The sequence below is a fragment of the Mustela putorius genome, unplaced genomic scaffold (genome assembly GCF_011764305.1).
Source record: "Mustela putorius furo isolate JIRA1106 unplaced genomic scaffold, ASM1176430v1.1 tig00003845_pilon_pilon_pilon, whole genome shotgun sequence".
In the NCBI taxonomy this organism is placed as follows: domain Eukaryota; kingdom Metazoa; phylum Chordata; class Mammalia; order Carnivora; family Mustelidae; genus Mustela; species Mustela putorius.
Genome location: NW_025421998.1, coordinates 64,232,121 through 64,252,025, shown reverse-complemented (window position 1 = coordinate 64,252,025; position 19,905 = coordinate 64,232,121). Strand labels below are relative to the sequence as shown.

At 40.7% G+C, this 19,905-nt stretch overlaps 1 protein-coding gene across 2 annotated transcripts in view; it reads right to left on the bottom strand.

The window, feature by feature from the left end:
- NPSR1 (neuropeptide S receptor 1) overlaps positions 1-19,905 on the bottom strand; it is a 181,035-nt gene that overhangs the window by 143,763 nt on the left and 17,367 nt on the right. For both annotated transcript variants that reach the window (XM_045089510.1, XM_045089511.1), the window contains exon 2: positions 4,129-4,261. In XM_045089510.1, the coding sequence (XP_044945445.1) occupies positions 4,129-4,261 (133 nt within the window). The remainder of the gene's footprint in view (positions 1-4,128; positions 4,262-19,905) is intronic.

The following is a 19,905-nucleotide window of genomic DNA, read 5'->3' as shown; positions in this document are numbered from 1 at the left end:
GCTTGCGAGGCATTGCGATGGGACAGGATTCCTGGCACCCCATCCTGCCTGCATGGGCAGTTTTGACTGGTACCAATGCTGGGACTCATGATACAGACTAGAAATCCAGCCAGCTGGTCAACTACAAAAAATTTGTTTAAAAGATTTTATTTATTTATTTGGCAGACAGAGAGAGGAGGAAGCAGGCCCCCTGCAGAGCAGAGAGCCTGATGCGGGGCTCAATCCCAGGACTCTGGGATCATGACCTGAGTTGAAGGCAGAGGTGTTAACCCACTGAGCCACCCAGGCATCCCCAACTACAAATATTTTTAACTGAACCACAAGCCCTTTCAAAATTGAAGTATGTATTCAGCTCTTATATTCTCCTACCTCTAGTGACTCCTATGCTCTTGCTCCATCAGTTCCCCTCATTTATTAAATACACTGGGACTAAGCTCTCAAAATAGCTTCATCTAATCGGACTCACATTGTCCTGAGGTCTTGCAGTCTGTCCGCAGACCACTCACCCACGCATAGGTCCCTCAGGGACACCCGATCTGTAACAATTAAAAGCTCATGACTGGGGGAAAAAAAAAGAAAACCTGCCTCGGTTTGAATATCTGGTCTACCCCTTTACTGTATGACCTAGGGAAAGGTCTGAATCTCTTTGAACCTTAATTTTCATGTCTGTAAAAAGGGTAAGATTAGGGCAGGGTTAAGTCATAGGACTATTGTGAGGATTAAATAAAAAAATCTACACAAAACATTTAGCACAGAGCCTGATATATGATAAGCATTTAATAGAATTTAGTTTCCACTATGGAGACCCTGTTTACTAACGACTTTCCATGTGACTCTACTTTGGCTCCCTGTTACTAGGGGCACACTGAGTTAGTTGCACAGTCTCTGCAACATTCACCTGAGAATATCTTGGGTGTTGAACACATACTCCCTTCTTTCCAGCTCTTTTTTATTCGGCAACCGTCACTAAACCCACCTTACCACTGTGTGGTGACTCTCATTCCTTGACTCTCCAACATCTTTCTTTTTTTCCCACTTGCCTGTTTTCATTTCTTTCTTTAGTCATAGTCTCTTTAGTCATAGTGGTCCAACATTTGTGTCATCCTCATGACAAGAAATTCAACTTCCTTGCTTTACCGTGTTCCCATGTTACCAGCAAAACCTGGCCACGGGTTAGTATTGCAATTCTCATTCTTATACACTGGGATTTTCACCGTAAACTACTAAAGGGCAATGGTGGCCTGAACCAAACTAGCACCACAGAGGATGTGCTCAAGGATTTGCTGAACATCTTAGCAAGGCGTCCAAACTCTTGTTTATGGCTACCCCTCATTTCTTTCATCTAGGTCCTCCAACCCCACATACTATGTTCTTCCCTCAAATCACTTGTAATCTTCTGATGCACCTAGATTTTCCCATCTGTTATTACCTGCATATTTGTGTCTCACCAAAATCCGTCATGTTAAAGCCCCAACTCCCAAAGTGACTATATGTGCAGATAGGGCCTTTATGGAAGTGGATGATCAGACAGGATTAACAGCTTTATTAGGAGACACTAGAGAACTTGCTTTCTCTCTCTCCATCTGAGGACAGAGCGAGAAGGCAGCCCTCTGCAAGGCAAGAAGAGTGATCTCACCAGAAGCTGACCCCGCTGGCGCCCCATCTCACATTCCCAGCCTCCCGAGCTCTGGGATATAAATGTGTGTTAAGCCCCCCAGTCTGTGGTATTTTGTTATGGCGCACTGAGCAGACTAAGATATGATGCCAAGAGAAAAACACCTATAAAATTATAGGTGTATTTATGCAAATGTCTTGGTATCACAGGGACACACTAATAATAGCAGCATCTTTATGTGAGAACAACTCATTCATGCTGAGTTTAAGCCAGCAGCCTCTGTTTTAATATCACCCTGATAGGGCCCCAGTGTCTTGTCAGTGATTTTCCCTCATATCAAGAAGCCTGAGACATACTCCTCTGATGGAGGAATTTTAATGATAAGTAGATACGAGGATATGCTGCTCTTGACTTTTCTCCTTAATCTTAGTGGTCATCTGATAATCATGTAGACTGGGTTATATGGGTTGGGCTTGATACCATTAGGAAATTTCCTTTATATTTTCATTGCGTTATTGTTGCTCCTGAGGCATATAATGTTTTAATTTTTTGGTTTTAATAGTATAATATAATGGCCTATAATTCTCAAATTACAATAAAGAAAACTGGAGAAGAAAGCCCTAACATAACATCTTTTTTTTTTTTTCTCAAGGCAATGCATTTTAAAACATTGAAAAACATGCAATTTTTTTAAACCATTATAAATGACAAGCTCCCTACCCTTGCTCTCACTCTCCCCAACTACACCCAAAAAGCTTACTATTCCCATCACATATATTTTCTAAAGATTTTATTTATTTATTTATTTATTTGAGAGAGAGTGAGAGCGTGCGCGCGCACGCAGGCATGCAAACATGTTAGGGGGAGGGGGATAAGGGGAAGCCGACCCCCAGCTAGGCAGGGAGCCAGATGTGGGGCATGATACCCGGACCCTGGGGTCATGACCTGAATCAAAGGCAGATGATTAACCAACTGAGCCACCCAGGTGCCCCTCCCTTCACATACTGAGAGTGGGATTCATAACATGGGGTGGACTAGAATTTTATCATAGCAGAAGTTTTTCAGAATTTTGACTTTAAGATTTTATATATCAGCAGCTATAAATCAGGGGCCCTTAGGCCAAATCTGTCTTGCTTGTGTGTTTTTTTTGATCAGCATAATGTTAACAACAATTGAGTTTGAATGCCTGTTGGTGGGGTACGCTTCCTCTACTTGCCCTGGGGGTCCATCTTCACCTGTCCTTTCCCTGGGTTCTTTCACACAGTTACTCCTGAAGGCATTTGAGTTGGCAGTTCTACTTCAAATTGAGGTGCTGTGTTTTGTAAATAAACCTTTTTATTGACATAAACTACATAAAGTACACAAATCATGAGCATATAATTTGGTGAATTATCACAAAGGGAACACATCCATGTAATTACCATCAACAACAACAAAAAGAACATTATTAGCACTAGAATCCTCCTGTCTTTATTTTTCTCCCTTCTAAACCAAATGGGCACCAGTGCTTTAAGAAGAACCGCGAATATCTGGATTTCTGATATGCATATGATATACATACATAGCTTCCTCAGCTGACTTTTGGTTTGTGTTTCCTTGTTTTATTATTTTTTATCTTTTTAAAAAAGATTTTATTTATTTGTTTGACAGAGAAAGCAAGAGAGCACAGCCGGCAGAGCAGCAAAGGGAGAGGGAGAAGAAGGCTTCCCACTGAGCAGGGAGCCCAATGTGGGGTTCGATCCCAGGACCCTGAGATCATGACCTGAGCCAAAATCAAGAGTTGGATGCTCAACCTACTGAGCCATCCAGGTGCCCTGAGATTGTCTTTTCCTCTTGAACATGACCTTTACCAATTTGGGCTCTACCCATCTCTGTGAGAGTTTTTATTTCACAGATCATTTTTAAACTTGAGAATATTTCACCATTCCCTCTCTAAGTGTGATGCATTCACACTTCAACTGTACTGGACATTCCCCAAATCCACATTTAAGCATCTTGATCCCTGATATTATCTTATGTCCTTATATCATGCCCACCAGTGGTATTACATATCACTTGTATTTCAAAAACAATGTCCACAGCCTTAAATCTGCAAAATACTTGAGACTTCACATTTATTATTGAATAGAGGTAATTCTGGTCCATTTGCTGGGATGTATTCTTTAAGCTCATAGCATGGTGTAATATCGTACTTTCACCTCAGTGAACTGTAGAGGCTGTTGTGTAGAGGAAGGGTAGAACACTAGAGCAGCTCTTGGTGGCACTGAAAATAGCATTTTTAAGTGTGCTATATAGAGTTATTTTTATAATGGAATCTTATGGATATGTAAATGTGTTAAACTTGCTGAAAAAAAAAAAGCTCCATATATGGGATCCTATAGAAATTACTCTCAAACTCGCTGATGCCTTTTGGACTTGATAGTATGCTATTTCTATTGGTAAAATAATTGAAAGCGAGGAGCCACAGGAATTTTGCACACAGCTTATTCTCTCCCACTTGCATAGTTACTCACCTGTGATAGCCAGCTGAGTCACAAAGAAAGTCATTCTTGACTTCCTCTTCCTCCTCCACGTAGAGAAGAGCACCATGGAGTTTCCGACAATGGTAAAAACAAACAGGACCCATAGAGTTATCAGCTGCTCAGTCTGTGAGAATAAAAGCAACACAAAACCAGTGTCCTGGTGAGAACCAGGGTACTTTACAAAACACAGGCTCAGTCTTCACTACTGGAATGTCTTCCTCCTAGTCTCAAATCCTTACCTCTCAAAGCTCTACTCTTAAGAGAACAGAGACACAGTGGTCCTTGTTTACAATCATGGCAGTGTAAATTGATGCAACCTTTAAAAAAGATCTATTTGGAAATATATGTCAAGGGACAAAAGAATGTACCTATATTCTTTGGCCAAGCAGTTGTTTAAGACTACAGGAAAGAATTCAGGGTGTGAAAAAGAATACTACAGTAGCAAAGATGCGGATATTTATCATAAGAATAAATTGGAAATTGCTTAAAGATAACAAGATAGTTGGGGCATCAGGGTGGCTCAGTGGGTTAAAGCCTCTGCCTTCGGCTCAGGTCATGATCTCAGGGTCCTGGGATTGAGCCCCACATCGGGCTCTCTGCTCAGCGGGAAGCTTGTTTCCCTTTCTTCTCTCTCGCCTGCCTCTCTGCCTACTTGTGATCTCTGTCTGTCCAATAAATAAATAAAATCTTTTAAAAAAAAAGATAACAAGATAGTTAAGTAAATAAAGTACTTCAATTCAGTGAACTATTATGTGGCTATTAACAATAGCAACCATGAAGATTATGTAGCAACATTAAGCATGCTTATACTATAACAGTAAGTGAAAAAACAAGTTAAAATTGTGTATTAGGTATGATTATAACTGCAAAATTAATACAAGTAGAGAAAGACTGAAGTATACTAAAGTGCTAAGATTGGTTATTTTAGGGTAATATGATTATGGGTTATCCTATTCTTTTTCTTTTGACAGAATTTTATAATATAGTAATACCAAAGTTTCACTGAGTAATACATAAATAGTAAATAATGAGGGGAAAAAAGCAAGAATGCTACTCATTTAAAATGCCAAGTCCTTTGTGAGAAGTTTTCCACAATTCCTTCAAATGGAGATTTCCCTCTGTTTAAAATCCATGGGCAGAGGCCCAGGGTGCTAGGACAGGCTGGACAAAGGAAAAAAGCAGAGCAAGGCCATGGCCATGAAGAGCTTGGGATCAGGAGATCCGGAGGCAAGCTTGAAAAAAAAGCCAAAACACAGTAGCCTAAACAGTCTGGGCAGAATGCTGGTAAGAATGCACAAGTCCAATGTTGGCATGTGAAGTGCTTCTCTTACTTGGTGGAGATAAGAGGAGCCCGTTGTGATGGTAACATTTCATGTGTCAACTTAGCTAAGGGATAATGACTACTTACTTTGCCAAATAGGAGTGTAAGATATTACTCTGAAGGTATTTTGCAGATGTGACTAATATCTACATTCAACTTCAGTTTAAGTATACCAGGTAACCCTCAATAATATGGGTGGGACTCATCCAATGAGTTGGAAGCCTTAAGAGCAAAAGCTGAGGTTTCCCAGCAAGAATTCCTTGAGGAACATGGGAATCATGCTTGAATTTCCAGCAGGCTGCTCCTTTGTGAATTTCAGACTTGCCAGTCCCAAAATCACTTGAGCAACTTTCTTAAAATTAATCTCTCTCTCTCTGTCTCCCTCTCTTTGTCTCTGTCTCTATATTTCTACTGACTATGTTTTCTGTGGAGAATCTTAATATACTCTCTAAATATCTGAGACATCACAGTAGCACTTTTTCTTATATTAAATTAATTTTAAGTTATGCAATAACAGATACACGAATTCTTCTCTAAAACCTGTAACAATTCAGGGGGTCCTAGCTGACTCAGTTGGTAGAGCAAGTGACTCTTGATCTTGGGGTCATGAGTTCAAGCCCCATTTTGAGTGTAGAGATTACTTAAAACAAAAACAAAAATAAAAAACAACCTGTAACAATGCAGATAAAGCTCAAAGCCCCTTTGTCACTACTCTCTGTCTTAATCAACTTCCTTCTCCCAGAAGGTAACTATTTTGATTACATTATCTTTCCAGTCCTTTGAAAAATACTTTATAGCTGGATACCTGTGTGTATACACATACACACACACGCACGCATAGAAATAAAGAGTATTGTGTGTGTGCGATTAGCAATTTGGTATTTACTATACTCTGTATATATTGTGTGTATTGTTTTTCTCAGTCAGCGAGAGAAATGGCCAAATAAAAGGTGATACTTTCATACAGTGCAGTAAAATAGTTCAGTTAGAACAAATGGATTAGATTTGCTAAAACAAAATATGTTGACAATATGGGGAAGCTTCTAGACTGAGGGGTGGGGGGACCTGGTGAGTGCGTACTGAGTCAGCTCCATTCTTGAAGCCACTATCCTCCCCAAGCATCCCTGGGCTTTTGTGGCCCTGCCAGGCGGAAACCCAAACCTGGTCTGCCAGGCTCCAGGACTCGAGCAGTTTCTCATGGTTTCTCCTCCAGCCCTATCCTTTCCAGAAGTCCAGACTGGAGTGAGCTTCTCCGTGAGCCCTGTAGTTTATAACACTGATATTCTGGTTCTCCCTCTCAGATTTACAGGTGGATTCCTGTGGCCCTGGGAAGAGCTCAGAGCCTTCAAACTACAGATGGTTGGAGTTAGGGGGCACTGTGGTAGTGTTGGGGGGCAAGGTGTATGACTAGAGTGGGAGGCCCACAGGGTTGATGACCTCCACTCCTTTGAAAGGCACAGGCGCAGATACCTCCAGCACGCTTACTCATCTCCCATTTGGAGAATAGTCTTTGCTCAGTGCCAGGTTCTATACTTTTTCTCTGGTCCTTTTTTGACCAGAGGAGTCACCTTCTTCTGGAAGATCCATTTCTCCAGCAGTCTAGATATGGGTGGCATTGAGAAAGCATCAAAAATGGAAACTGTTATGAAAAGGGCTGGTCTGAGGGGAGTGAGGGAGTGGTTTTAATAAGAGAATTCTCTCCTTTGAGATAGACGGACTGTTGTCAGGAACAGATAGCAAGGGAGGCCTTTGAAGTGTCAGAATGATGTTTCTCTTTCAGCAGCTGGTGTGTAGATGGTAGAGCATGAATAAATGATTTGAACTTGCCTTTTAAAACTTTAGGGCAACATGTGGACCAACATAAGGGGGCTTAGACATCTGTTAGCAGAAGGACTCAACTGACACTGGGATGCTGATGGCTGATCCAATTAGGGGCCAGTGTTGGGGAGGAGGCACTTATGTCCCCAGTATATAGTGCGCTGTCTGGGAGGGGCCCGGGGTCCTGGGAGTGTTTACAGGTCAGGAAAAGATAAGGAGCCCCTAGAGCAGGTAGTGTGGCAGATATGGGCACACAAATTCCTGTCAAGCCCTGCTGAGAATACAAATGAGAGACTTCCCAAGATCTTCTCCTCTTGCTTTCAGGAAATTTGTTTCATGGGGAGAAACATTTCAATGCCTTAATGTCTTTTTTCAAATTAGAGAACACACTGTCACGTCCAGGCCACTTTTTCAGCCTGGGCAATGGTGGTGTGAGTTTTGTTTCCACACCTCGTCCGTACTGAGTTGATTTCCATTGAACTCTTTCAGTATCAGAAGAAGAAGAAAGGGAAACATTAGAATATTGGTGATGTTTCTTTGTCAGATCAGAAATCCAGATGTCCATGGTGAGCGGGCGGAAGGAGAAGGAGGCAGGCTACTCTGGGGATGGTGGGATGTCAGGAAGGTGGTGGATACAGGGCTGTTTCCCTTACTGAGACTGTCTTCACCAGCACCACCCACGGCTCTGCTCTGCTGCCTGTGTCTCTTAGCTGGATGAAAGCAGGTGGCCGTGTCTCCTCCATGGAGTCTGTGGTATTCGGTGACTTCCCACAGAAATCTGCCCCACCTCAGCCTCCTGTAATAGAATCTGCTGCGGTTGGCCTCAGCTTACTGCTCCTCCAGGAAGAGACTCTTACTTCAGAGGAGAGAGTAAATGAGTCTCTCCGCTCTGCCCCTCAGAACTGTCTTACCTACTCTAAACCTGACAGAAATTCCTTCAATTTTGCAACACGTGAGGTCAAACCTCCCTATTTTCTCCTTCTGACACAGAACTTTTTTCAACTAAAATTATACCCTGAAGGCCTTCTGGATGAGAACTGGGAGGAGGAGGAGATTTAAAAATTTGAACTAGAATTTTTTCCAGAATGTTTCTCTTTTCATGCTCTCCTTTCCTCACATAACTAACTGCCTGTGGTAAGTAGAGTGAAGCCTCATTGCCAGAAAAACAACACTGAAGTGGGTAAACGGTTTGCTTTTCACATGGCACGTTGGTGCTCATGCGGCTGGCATCGAAGTGCAGAATTCCAGAAATCAAGTTCCTCTGTAATGGAGGATACCTCTGGCCTCTCACAGGTCATGGGGCAGCTGTGTTCCTTGTCTTCATGTGGCACAATTCTGAGCCAGGCATGCAGTATCTTCGGAGTAGGCCTGGAGCTCAGATTGGCTCCACAGGGAGCACAGTGACAAACACTGCAAATTAAATTATCCTGGTTAGATAGATCCGTGAGTTGGAAGTCGGGCTTCAGGAGGGCTGGCATAGTTGGTGCTGGCTTGGCTGAGCCTTTTTCCTTAGAAGCTTGTGGTCACTGTGCTTTGGGCTGGTAGAACCACGGCTCTCTGTAAACAGGTCAGAGTCTATTCTCCTTGGGACTGGATGGTATCTATTGGACAAACTGAGCAGGTCCTGTGAAATTAGGGTCCCTGTTCCTGCTTTAGAGTTCTCTATTTGAAGACAATCTCCCCTCAGAGTCTTCAGGAAACTTCCAGATACAAGAATCTCCCCACTCCCTTCTTGCTTTCTGGCATCTTCCTAAGAGCCATGTTTATTCACTTGTTTATTAATTCATTCACCATCAATTAATTGTCTATAGTATAAGGTGTTAGCAGTACATGTAGAGTATATAAATTATACTTGGCCAAGTTTAAATCATGTTTCATTGAGTAGTACAAGGGGCATTAAGTATGCAAACACTTACTTGTAGGGTCATTTATTCATAGCATTCTTACCCATGCACGCACAAACACACAGACACACACAAATCCCCAGGGTAATATGAGGATTTAGAAAATTGTAACAATGGGAATTGAGGAAGCAAGTTCGGACGCATTTGAGTATTATAATCAGGTGAGTGATTTGTAGAAAAGCCTGACTTGGGATCAGACTCTTTGCTACTCCCTAGATGTGTAATACATAGGTAAGTGGTAACATTTCTTAGTCTATTTTTTCACTTATAAGATGAAGATAGAGATAAAATCTGCTGCAGAAATAATCCTAAAATTTGTATGGAATCAGAAGAGACCCCAAATCGCTAAGGAAATGTTGAAAAACAAAAATAAAGCTGGGGGCATCACGTTACCTGATTTCAAAGCTGTGATCACCAAGACAGCATGGTACTGGCATAAAAACAGACACATAGACCAGTGGAACAGAGTAGAGAGCCCAGCTATGGACCCTCAACTCTATGGTCAATTAATCTTCGACAAAACAGGAAAAAATATACAGTGGAAAAAAGACAGTCTCTTCAATAAATGGTGCTGGGAAAACTGGGCAGCTATATGTAGAAGAATGAAATTCGACCATTCTCTTACACTGTTCACAAAGATAAACTCAAAATGGATAAAAGACCTCAGCGTGAGACAGGAACCCATCAGAATTCTAGAGGAGAACATAGGCAGTAACCTCTTCGATATCAGCCACAGCAACTTCTTTCAAGATATGTCTCCAAAGGCAAAGGAAACAAAAGTGAAAATAAACTTTTGGGACTTCATCAAAATCAAAAGCTTCTGCACAGCAAAGGAAACAGTTAAAAAAACAAAGAGGCAACCCACGGAATGGGAGAAGATATTTGCAAATGACAGTACAGACAAAGGTTGATATCCAGGATCTATAATGAACTCCTCAAACTCAACACACACGAAACAGGCAAACATATCAAAAAATGGGAAGAAGATATGAACAGACACTTCTCCAATCAAGACATACAAATGGCTATCAAACACATGAAAAAATGTTCATCATCATTAGCCCTCAGGGAGATTCAAATTAAAACCTCATTGAGATATCACCTTACACCAGTTAGAAAGGCCAAAATTAACAAAACAGGAAACAACATGTGTTGGAGAGGATGTGGAGAAAGGGGAACCCTCTTCCACTGTTGGTGGGAATGCAAGTTGGTGCAGCCTCTTTGGAGAACAGTGTGGAGATTCCTCAAGAAATTAAAAATAGAACCTCCCTATGACCCTGCCATTGCACTCCTGGGTATTTACCCCAAAGATACAGATGTCGTGAAAAGAAGGGCCATCTGTACCCCAATGTTTATAGCAGCAATGGCCATGGTCTCCAAACTATGGAAAGAACCAAGATGCCCTTCAACGGATGAATGGATAAGGAAGATGTGGTTCATATACACTATGGAGTATTCTGCCTCCATCAGAAAGGAAGAATACCCAACTTTTGTAGCAACATGGACGGTACTGGAAGAGATTATGCTGAGTGAAATAAGTCAAGCAGAGAGAGTCAATTATCATATGGTTTCACTTATTTGTGGAGCATAACAAATATCATGGAGGAAAAGGGGTGTTAGAGAGGAGAAGGGAGTTGGGGTAAATTAGGAGGGAGGAGAATCACGACAGACTATGGACTCTGAAAAACAATCTGAGGTGTTTGAAGTGGCGGGGGTGTGGGAGGTTGGGGTACCAGGTGGTGGGATTGCATGGAGCACTGGGTGTGGTGAAAAAATAATGAATACTGTTTTTCTGAAAATAAATAAATTGAAAAAAAATCTGCTGCAGAACATTTGTGATGCATAGAAATAACAATGAAAATGCAGACTCCGAGCTCAGTGCCCAATGCATAGTATATACACAATAAAAACTATTTTTTCTCCTTCCTAAGTTTCATGGACTACGTACTGGTTTGAGGAATGTTTTATAAGTAACTCACAGCCTTTTCAGGAAGATGTTTGAATTCACTCTGTTCATCCTACTTTCAATTCCAGTCTGTTGGAATTTCACCCGAGTCTAACAGGCCCTCCACCCCGGATTCCTTCACCCAGCCAGGTAGGGATGGTGTCCCAACACGGGTCTCAAACCTATTGGAGAAATATAGTTGGGAATCAAATGCCCCCTAGTGGTCATGTGAGGCAAAATTCAAGCCAGATGCTCAATACTGAGTACAAGTAATGGGTGAGTTTGAAATTTTTCAGTGACTAAAGACTACAGCACTTCCAACTCACTTACATGGTTTTAGGCATGACTAATTGGTTTTCTACCTCAAAGTGATGAGCCCATGCGGTGACATTATCTCTCTGCAGTCCAGAAAACGAAGACCTGGGATTTAGAAGGATGAATTACAGCATCCCCTGAATAATGCTGGTGTTGCCACAGGGTTGGTATTTGGGGTTTCACCCCATGGGATAGGCTTCCAGGGCCAAAAGGATGCCTTTGAGGGCGGGCATTAAGTCTAGGGCACCACTCCAGGGTGGAATTCCATCTTCCCCATCGAAAGTGCTTAATAAATAAATCTGTTGGATGTATACACAGATACATATCTATATCTCGGGCAGCAATATATGTATATGTATATGTATATGTATATGTATCTACAGTTCAATAAATATATGTTGGGTGGATATACAGTTAATGACAAGTGAAAGGTTAGTTATAAGTATCATAGAACAGGTTATCTGAAATGGGAGTTATATCAGGAAAATGCCAGACATTTAGTTGGGGGACACTATTTTTGGTGCTGGTTATGTCAGACTCGTCTGGAGACAAAAACAAGATTTATCCAAATTCAAGGAATGGTAATTCTCTTTTCCAGGGGAGTCCTGGAAACTGGAATTAAAAGTGTAAAGTATCATTAATAATTATAGGGTGAGTGGGAACTAATTTTATTGGAGTGAATCACATTAATCTAGCACCTGACTTACTTAGTTTGTCACATATAGTAGATGCTTAATAAATGTTTGTTCTTGATTGATTGTCATGGACCAAACATTTGAGAAGCTTTAGATATTGCTCATGGATTTCACAGACTGACCAATGAGATGTCACTGTCCTCCATTTTGTAAGTAAGAAAATAGGGCTCATGGAATACCCAGCTCATAAGTGATGTCGCTGGGATGTGAACATAGCTTTCCTGGATTGTAAAGTCCATCCCCAGCTTACTATAGAGGTTTTCTGTTCCAATTTGGGGCCAGGATTGGTGAAGTTGACTCATTTATTTTCAATTTTCATTCATTTCCCTCTGACCCAAAACTTGTCCGTAGCTGGGTTTCTGGGGCTGGGTCCGTTTCATGACTGTGTCTGGCAGAACTGAGTGTATAAGGTCGATGCTCAGTACATGTTTGAATGGACGGACCCTGGAGCAGAGCATGACTCCCACCCAACCGTCGTCACAAATATCACACAAGATGCAGCTGCATCATCTGTCCCAGGAATCACAGAACCTTCTGTACCACTTACATTTTCATGGCTCATTTTATGATTATTGTTATTTTTGTGATGTTGAAGATGAATCTCTCAAACACAGGAAGGAGCAAATATATCTTAGTTTCCAAGAGAGGAAATGAAATCTCAGAAAGGTTATGATTCAGCCTCAGTTCTCAAGGAGCAGCAGGAAAGAAACTCTGCTCTTCTGTCACTGAGACTCATATGCCACCTGTCATTCACAGCACACAGGCTCTGAGGCTGCTCAAAGCTCTATTAATTTGCTTAGGTGGGCTGCAGATATCCAAAGCAAAGATCTGAAGATGTTTAATTCCACTGAGGATGAATCACCACTCAATGCAGGGAACACAGAATTCAAAGTGAGGCAGGTAGGAACAGACTACAAAGCTTTGGACGCCTGAAGGTGCCTAATTAGACCTGGGAAATGAGATCCATTGAGGGGATCTAGAAACTCCTGGGCAGCAACTACTTTTGCACAGTTGGGAACCTCTCCCTCGGGAGTTTGTACCAACTACTCCCCGTGTCTCACCCCACCTGCTGCTTCAGAGACACTGCCAGGGAATGGTTGGCTAGAAGGCTCAGAGGGAAGTCTGGGTTTGTTGTAGAGAACACACCTTAGCTTCTTCCCCCACCACCCCCTCCTCCTAATGATGCCCCCTTTGAAAATCTGCAATTTCCCACTAACCATCTGAGAGATGCCCATGCAAATACAGTTCAATCACTACCATCAAATCATCTATCTGCATTCACCTTTTCAAACTATTTTACCTAAAACTACGAGAATCCCATCTAGGATTATCCCATCTAGGATTAGGATAGCCTTCATTTCTAGTACTTAGTTACCAAGTATGAAAAAAACATATAACAAGACTTCTAAAATAATTACTATTGCAAAAAATGAGAAAATTATATAAAGCTACATGTAAGTCTGGATGTTAATTTAAGTTTCAAATTTTCTCTAAGGCTTTTCATACCCCTTTAACAGGGGCCCAGGGCAGGGATGTAGGTTTCAATCTCTGACTAGGGGCTGGTGGGACACATTGAGGGGGGTCTCCTGCTTGAACGAGAATGTGGATGGGATGGGCGGTATTGTCATAGCCTGGGTTTGTTGAGGTTAACAGCATGGTTGTGGACCACGGCAGTCCCAAAGGGTTATGGACCAAGAGTCATTCTGTGAACTCTATGTAGTATATCTGGGGGAAAGGCATTTGCCCTGAGGGGAGAACCTTGTCATCCATCCATCTATTTCTCTCTATCTATCTATCTTGGTATAGAAATGATACTCAGACCAGAAGTGGAAAACTGTCCTCGAAATCATGTTGTTGTAAATACACACATACTTGCTGCATTCTGTATAATCAAGTTCAACAAGCATTTGTTGATAATCTAGTTCTAAAGTTCAACATAGTTTGGGGATAGAAGGAAGGCTAAGACAAGGAGCTCATGGTCTAATGGTGGAGAAATAAATGTAGAAAAAAAATTACTGTGAGCTACTATAATGGAGATTTTGTAGAATTCCAAAAAGGGACATGCAGTAGAACTTTAGGAAAGACTGGCCATGGTTGGTCAAAAGGTGTATCTTGGAGAAATTAATATATGAATTGAGTCTGAAAAAATGAATAGAAGTAGCCAAGGAAAGAGTAGGATGGCTGGCAATAATATAAGTGAAGGCAGAGGTTGAGAACTTTCAGGTTAGTGGGGGCCACTCGGGAACGTTAAGTGTGGTCACAGAGCAATGAAAGGCTTAGTAATGAGAAATCAGACCTGTGTCCCGAAAACCAACTATTTCAAATGGGCAAGGTCCATCTTAGGTCTCTGTTCTGAGTTTGGAGAACTTGCTACCAAGAGAAGAAAGGAATTCTCCATCTGGAACCTTCTCTAGTTACCTTCATTTCTTCAACTGTCTTTGCCCTACCACTCAACACCACCATCACAAGTGACAGAAGACCACAATTTTATCTCTTTCAAATTGGGACTGCACAGGGAAATTATTCACAGCCTAACATTTATATCTCAAGTTAGCCTCTAGGACACATTAAATAACTGCATCAGCTCTTTCTACTCTGACGAGGAAGGGTTACTTATTGGTCTTGAGTATTTTATCATTAACTGCCATGGGTTATATTTCATGTTTAATTCCCAAAGTTAATTTCCCACTACCTAATTGTTTTCATTTCAATCAGGGTTTGGTGCATGGGACTGCCTTTAGATGGGACTGTCTGATTCAGCGTTTTGGTTTCCAGTGAATCCTTGAATTTCACCCACAGCAGAAACACCAGCACCCCATATTCATTTCAATGTGAGTCCCTTCTTGTGATTCATTCCCAGATCATAAGAGAACCTCTAGATCAATCACAAATAAGGTGTATTGGACATTTGGGGGCAATTAAATTCTGGAATTCCAGGGCACCTGGGTGACTACAAGGGTTAAGCCTCTGCCTTCAGCTTAGGTCATGGTCTCAGGGTCCTGGGATGGAGCCCTGCATTGGGAAGGGGGTGTCTGTGCTCAGCAGGGGCCTGCTTCCCCTTTTCTCTCTGCCTGCCTCTTTACCTAATTGTGATCTCTTTCTGTCAAATAAATAAATAAAATCTTAAAAAAATTTCTGGAATTCCATCTGAATTCCCATAATATACCAGATCACAGATACTAGAAATCATCTGAAAACTCACTGGGCTGCAAGTTCAGGTAGTAAATAATGTTTGTTGAACAAATGAATGAAACTCCTGCTATGTACCAAGAGCTGAGATTAACATTTAAATTGCTATTTGAGCTCTAGACCTTTGAAATAGAAAACTAACATTTGGATAAATTAGGTCCAAATCTCTACACATAGTAGAAACTAAATAATTACTACATAATAAAAATACCAAAAAAACAATTCTTCCTTGTGATTCACATAATTAAAAAAATAAGCCTCCAGGGGATGCCTGGGTAGCTCAGTCAGTTAAGCAACTGACTCTTAGTTTTGGCTCAGATCATGATCTCAGGGTGGTGGGATTGGGTCCCAAGAGGGGCTCCACGCTCAAAGTGGAGTCTGCTTGAGATTCTCTCTCTCCCTCTCTCCCTCTGACTTTCCTCCTGCTCACGTGTGTGCACGTTCTCTCCCTCTCTCTCTCTCAAATAAATGAATAAATAAATAAATAAATAAATAAATACTTAAAACAAACAAACAAACAAAAACCTCCAGGAATCTGTTTTATGTTCTGAGGGTACTAATAAATGGGGAAAGTTTCCAAGGAATCTTTCTCCCTGAGAGCCACTGCAGTACAGACTCTGATACTTTCAATCTGTACTTTGCAATCCATCTGGGAGATTCACAATCAGTAGCCAGAAGAACCTAGGAGGAGTCAAACAAATGAAGAACAACAGAAGCAGACATGAAGACAGGATATGGAAGTGATGAGAATGGGTAGCGGGAAGGGGCATGAGAGGTGCTAAGTACAAAGATTCCAGGTAGATCATCTTGAACTCTAGGTGATTTTATTTTCTGGGGACTGAAGTTGGGTGGTTGGCCAGAAGGTTATAAATGGCTAATTTTTTGTCTGTACCCAACTCATACAGCTGGTGGTCTGCCTTGGTTTCCATTTGTCCTTTGGTTCCCTTGCCTGCATTTCTACATTTACTCTGAGTCTTGCAAGGATCCCCTGCCCAGGGTAGCACACTAATCTCTCTACGTCTCATCAGTCATTCCATGGGAGCCTATCTGAGACCTAGAGAGGCAACCACCCACCTAGCAGCAGGCATCATTCCCACCTGAGCCTCTTGGATTTTGATGGGGTTGACCACAACACCTTGGGCCTATACTCAGGAGCTTCAGTTACCCGAACAGGGACCTGTCCCAGAGAGACTGGTCCTCTAGGCTGGTGCCTGCCTCTGTCTAAGCCACCTTACTACTATTCTCCACTCACTATGGGAGTCTAAACACATTTTGTGGTTCAACCCATCCCAATGATGATAGAGAAATGATGCAAATGATTGGAAAAGTCGATTTTCAAAGAAACAGATAACTCACAGGTCACGTGCATAAGTCAAAAATCACTATCAAAATCTCAATTGGAGGCTGGAGTGGCGAAAAATTATGAGGAGAGTGATATGGGAAAATGGAGAAATAAAGAAATGGGAGAGTTCACTAAATTCCTGAATCGAGCTGTGGCTCTGGAAGTGGGTAACCATAATTCTTTAAAGACCACATCCCTCTCCTCTACACCCAGGTCATTACTAGAGAGACACTGGCAGCTCCCCAGACCTTTCCATGTGTGAGCCTCAGGGGCCAGGACCCTCTGGAACTCCTCCTCCTTCATTTTGGCATACACCCTCTTCCCTCTGTTTGGCATGTGTTGTTGTCAGAAAGGTGTCTTGCTTTCAGATGCCTTTTAGAACCTCCCTTAAGGTTTCTCTGCAAAAAAAAAATTGATGCTTTCATTTGCTCTTATGGAAATGCAATGAGCAAAAAATATGTGAAAATCTGCATGGTGTACTTTATAGGATTACTTAATTATTTCTGCTAATAAAAGTAGTCTGTGTTCATGGTCAAAAATTAAGTTACATACTGAAAAAGAACAAAGACAAAACCCCACCTTCCAGAGAGAATGTTTTACTTTCCCATTTTGGTATATTTCCTTCCATATTTTCTGAGTATATATCAATATAGCATATAAAACTTGGAATGTGTTATATATGCAGCTTATCATGATTTTAAAAAAGCTTTAGCATTAAATGAAGAGCAATGATTGTTATAGGTGCATAATATTCCTTAATATTTCATCCTGTGATTCTATCATATTTTCCTCTTCTATTGTCCAAGACCTATGGAATAAAATAAGCTGACACTTAAGACCATGTCTCAGACTTTCTTCTTCTTCTTTCTTTTCTTTTCTTTTTTTTTTTTTTTAAAGATTTTATTTATTTGGGGCACCTGAGTGGCTCAGATGGTTAAACATCTGCCTTTAGTTCGGGTAATGCTCATGGGGTCCTGGGATGAAGCCCCAGGTTGGGCTCCTGGCTCAGTGGGGAGCCTGTTTCTCCCTCTCCCTCTGTTTTTCTCCCTGCTCATTCTCTCTCTCTTTCTGTATCTCTCTCTCAAGTGAATAAATATTTTTTAAAAACAAACTCTTCAAAAAAGATTTTATTTATTTGACAGAAAGATAGAAGAGCACAAGCAAGGGGGAGCAGCTGGCAAAAAGAGAGAGAGAGAAGCAGGCTCCCTGCTGAGCAAAGAGCCTGACACGGGGCTCGATCCCAGCACCCTGTGATTATGACATGAGCCGAAGGCAGACACTTAACTGACTGAGCCACCCAGGTGCCCATCTCATCCAATTCTTATTCTTAAGAATTCTTTAGAATTCTTTAGTATTCTTATAATTCTGCAAGGAGAATTAACTAAATCCAAGTGCAAATACATTGTTTAGGCTTGAGTGTATATCACGAAATGGTTCTCCTGAAAAGTTAGCTTAATTGTCCTGATTTACTGACAGTGTTACAGAAATGTCACTTGCTTTTCATATTTTTCTTGAATCTTTGCCAGTTGGATAGGTCTCATTGTTAAGGTTGTATCATTCAGACCACTGGCAAAAATATTTTGATACATTCTTTTAACTCTGCATTTAATCTAAAATTATTTTTATTTTCTTTGCCCATTTTTCCATCAAAAACATCTTTTTTTTTCTTCTAGGAGCTCATTATATACTAATGGATTTAATCATGTTACTCTTGTCATACAATTATTATATGTATCATTACTAGCTATAATACTACATATATTTAGTTTTATTGCCAATAATTTTCTTAGTTTTTGTTTTCCTTTGAATTTTAATTTTTTAAATTTTTAAATTTTTTTTGAATTTTTATTTTTAAACTCTGAAAGTTTTTACTCATCTCAAAATCAGTCTGATAGTTATACTTTTTTCTAGCTATTTTATAAAAACTTATTTCCAAAATCCAACTGAAATTGATTTTACAACCTTACCTGATTTAAGAATCATCACCCAAACACCCATCCTCTACTTTTATTGCCCAAATACACATTCCTTCTTATTGATTTTTGCAGTTTCTTTGTAGTATTAAGTTCATTTATGCACAAGAATTTTATTTTCAGGGCAGACCATTTGTTATTATTGATCTGTCAAGTATCGTGCTAATTCTGAAATGTTTTTGCTTAATGCAGACTTATATTTATTAAAAGCTGATAGGGAAAAATCCCTTTCCTCATTAGCATTTATATTAAAATCTCTTAGTTTTTCTCACCTGTTTTTTTTATGAGTTTTGAATTATTTTGTCACAATAAAACAATCACATTGAAGTTTTGACTAAAATGGTTTTAAACATCATAAGATAATTTGGAAGGAAGTGACATCTTCACAAAATTTGATCTCCCTATTCTGAAGCACCATGTTTTTTCATTTATTCAAATATTTTATATATTTCAGTAGTGCTTAGCATTAGGAATGATGCTATCTTAAATTTGACTAGTGCTTTCCAGTTTGTATTTTCATGATGCTTCCACAGGCCGACCAGGAGCCCTAACTTAGCTATCTAGAGACTACAGCTCTGTCCTGTCTCTACCATTTACTAGCCTGTCTGACTTTGGGAAGATCACTTTACCTTTCTGGGTCTCATCGGCCCCAAAAGGAGGTTCTGCTGGGTTACTGCACAGGTTCCGCGGGAAAAGAATACTATGTGGCGTTTTCTGAGGTGTGTTCCAGGGACCACTGTCTCCATGGCATATTATTAGAGGTAACATCCTGATGTACTATGGTCAGATAAGTTTGGGAAATCTTGATTAAGCAGAATTAAACTGTTTTTTTTTTTTACGGTAAGACTTTTCAGAAACTTAAATAGGCTAATACACTATATATGATGAATATAATATGTGCTCTTTTCTACACTTTTTTGATCATAGTTCTTTTTTACACACTTAGCAACTTACATTGTTTGAGTTCTGTGGAACATCTTTAGGGAGTTCTGTTACGGTGGAGAATGCATGTGCTTCTGAACCAGATGGCTGGGTTCACATTTCTGGACAATCAACTATTGTGTGAACTTGGCTTTTATGCGCCTCACCTTTCTCTCTGTAAATCAAGGATGATAATGCCTGTTTCAGAGTTGCAGGAGTGGCATTCACAATTCTCCAATAGCCCCTGACTTTCTCAGGAGGAGGCTGTTATTTCTGTGTTCCATTGATGTCAGATCTGACCATGAACTTACTTTAGCCAGTGAATCGGGAGCAGAAGTGAAGTGT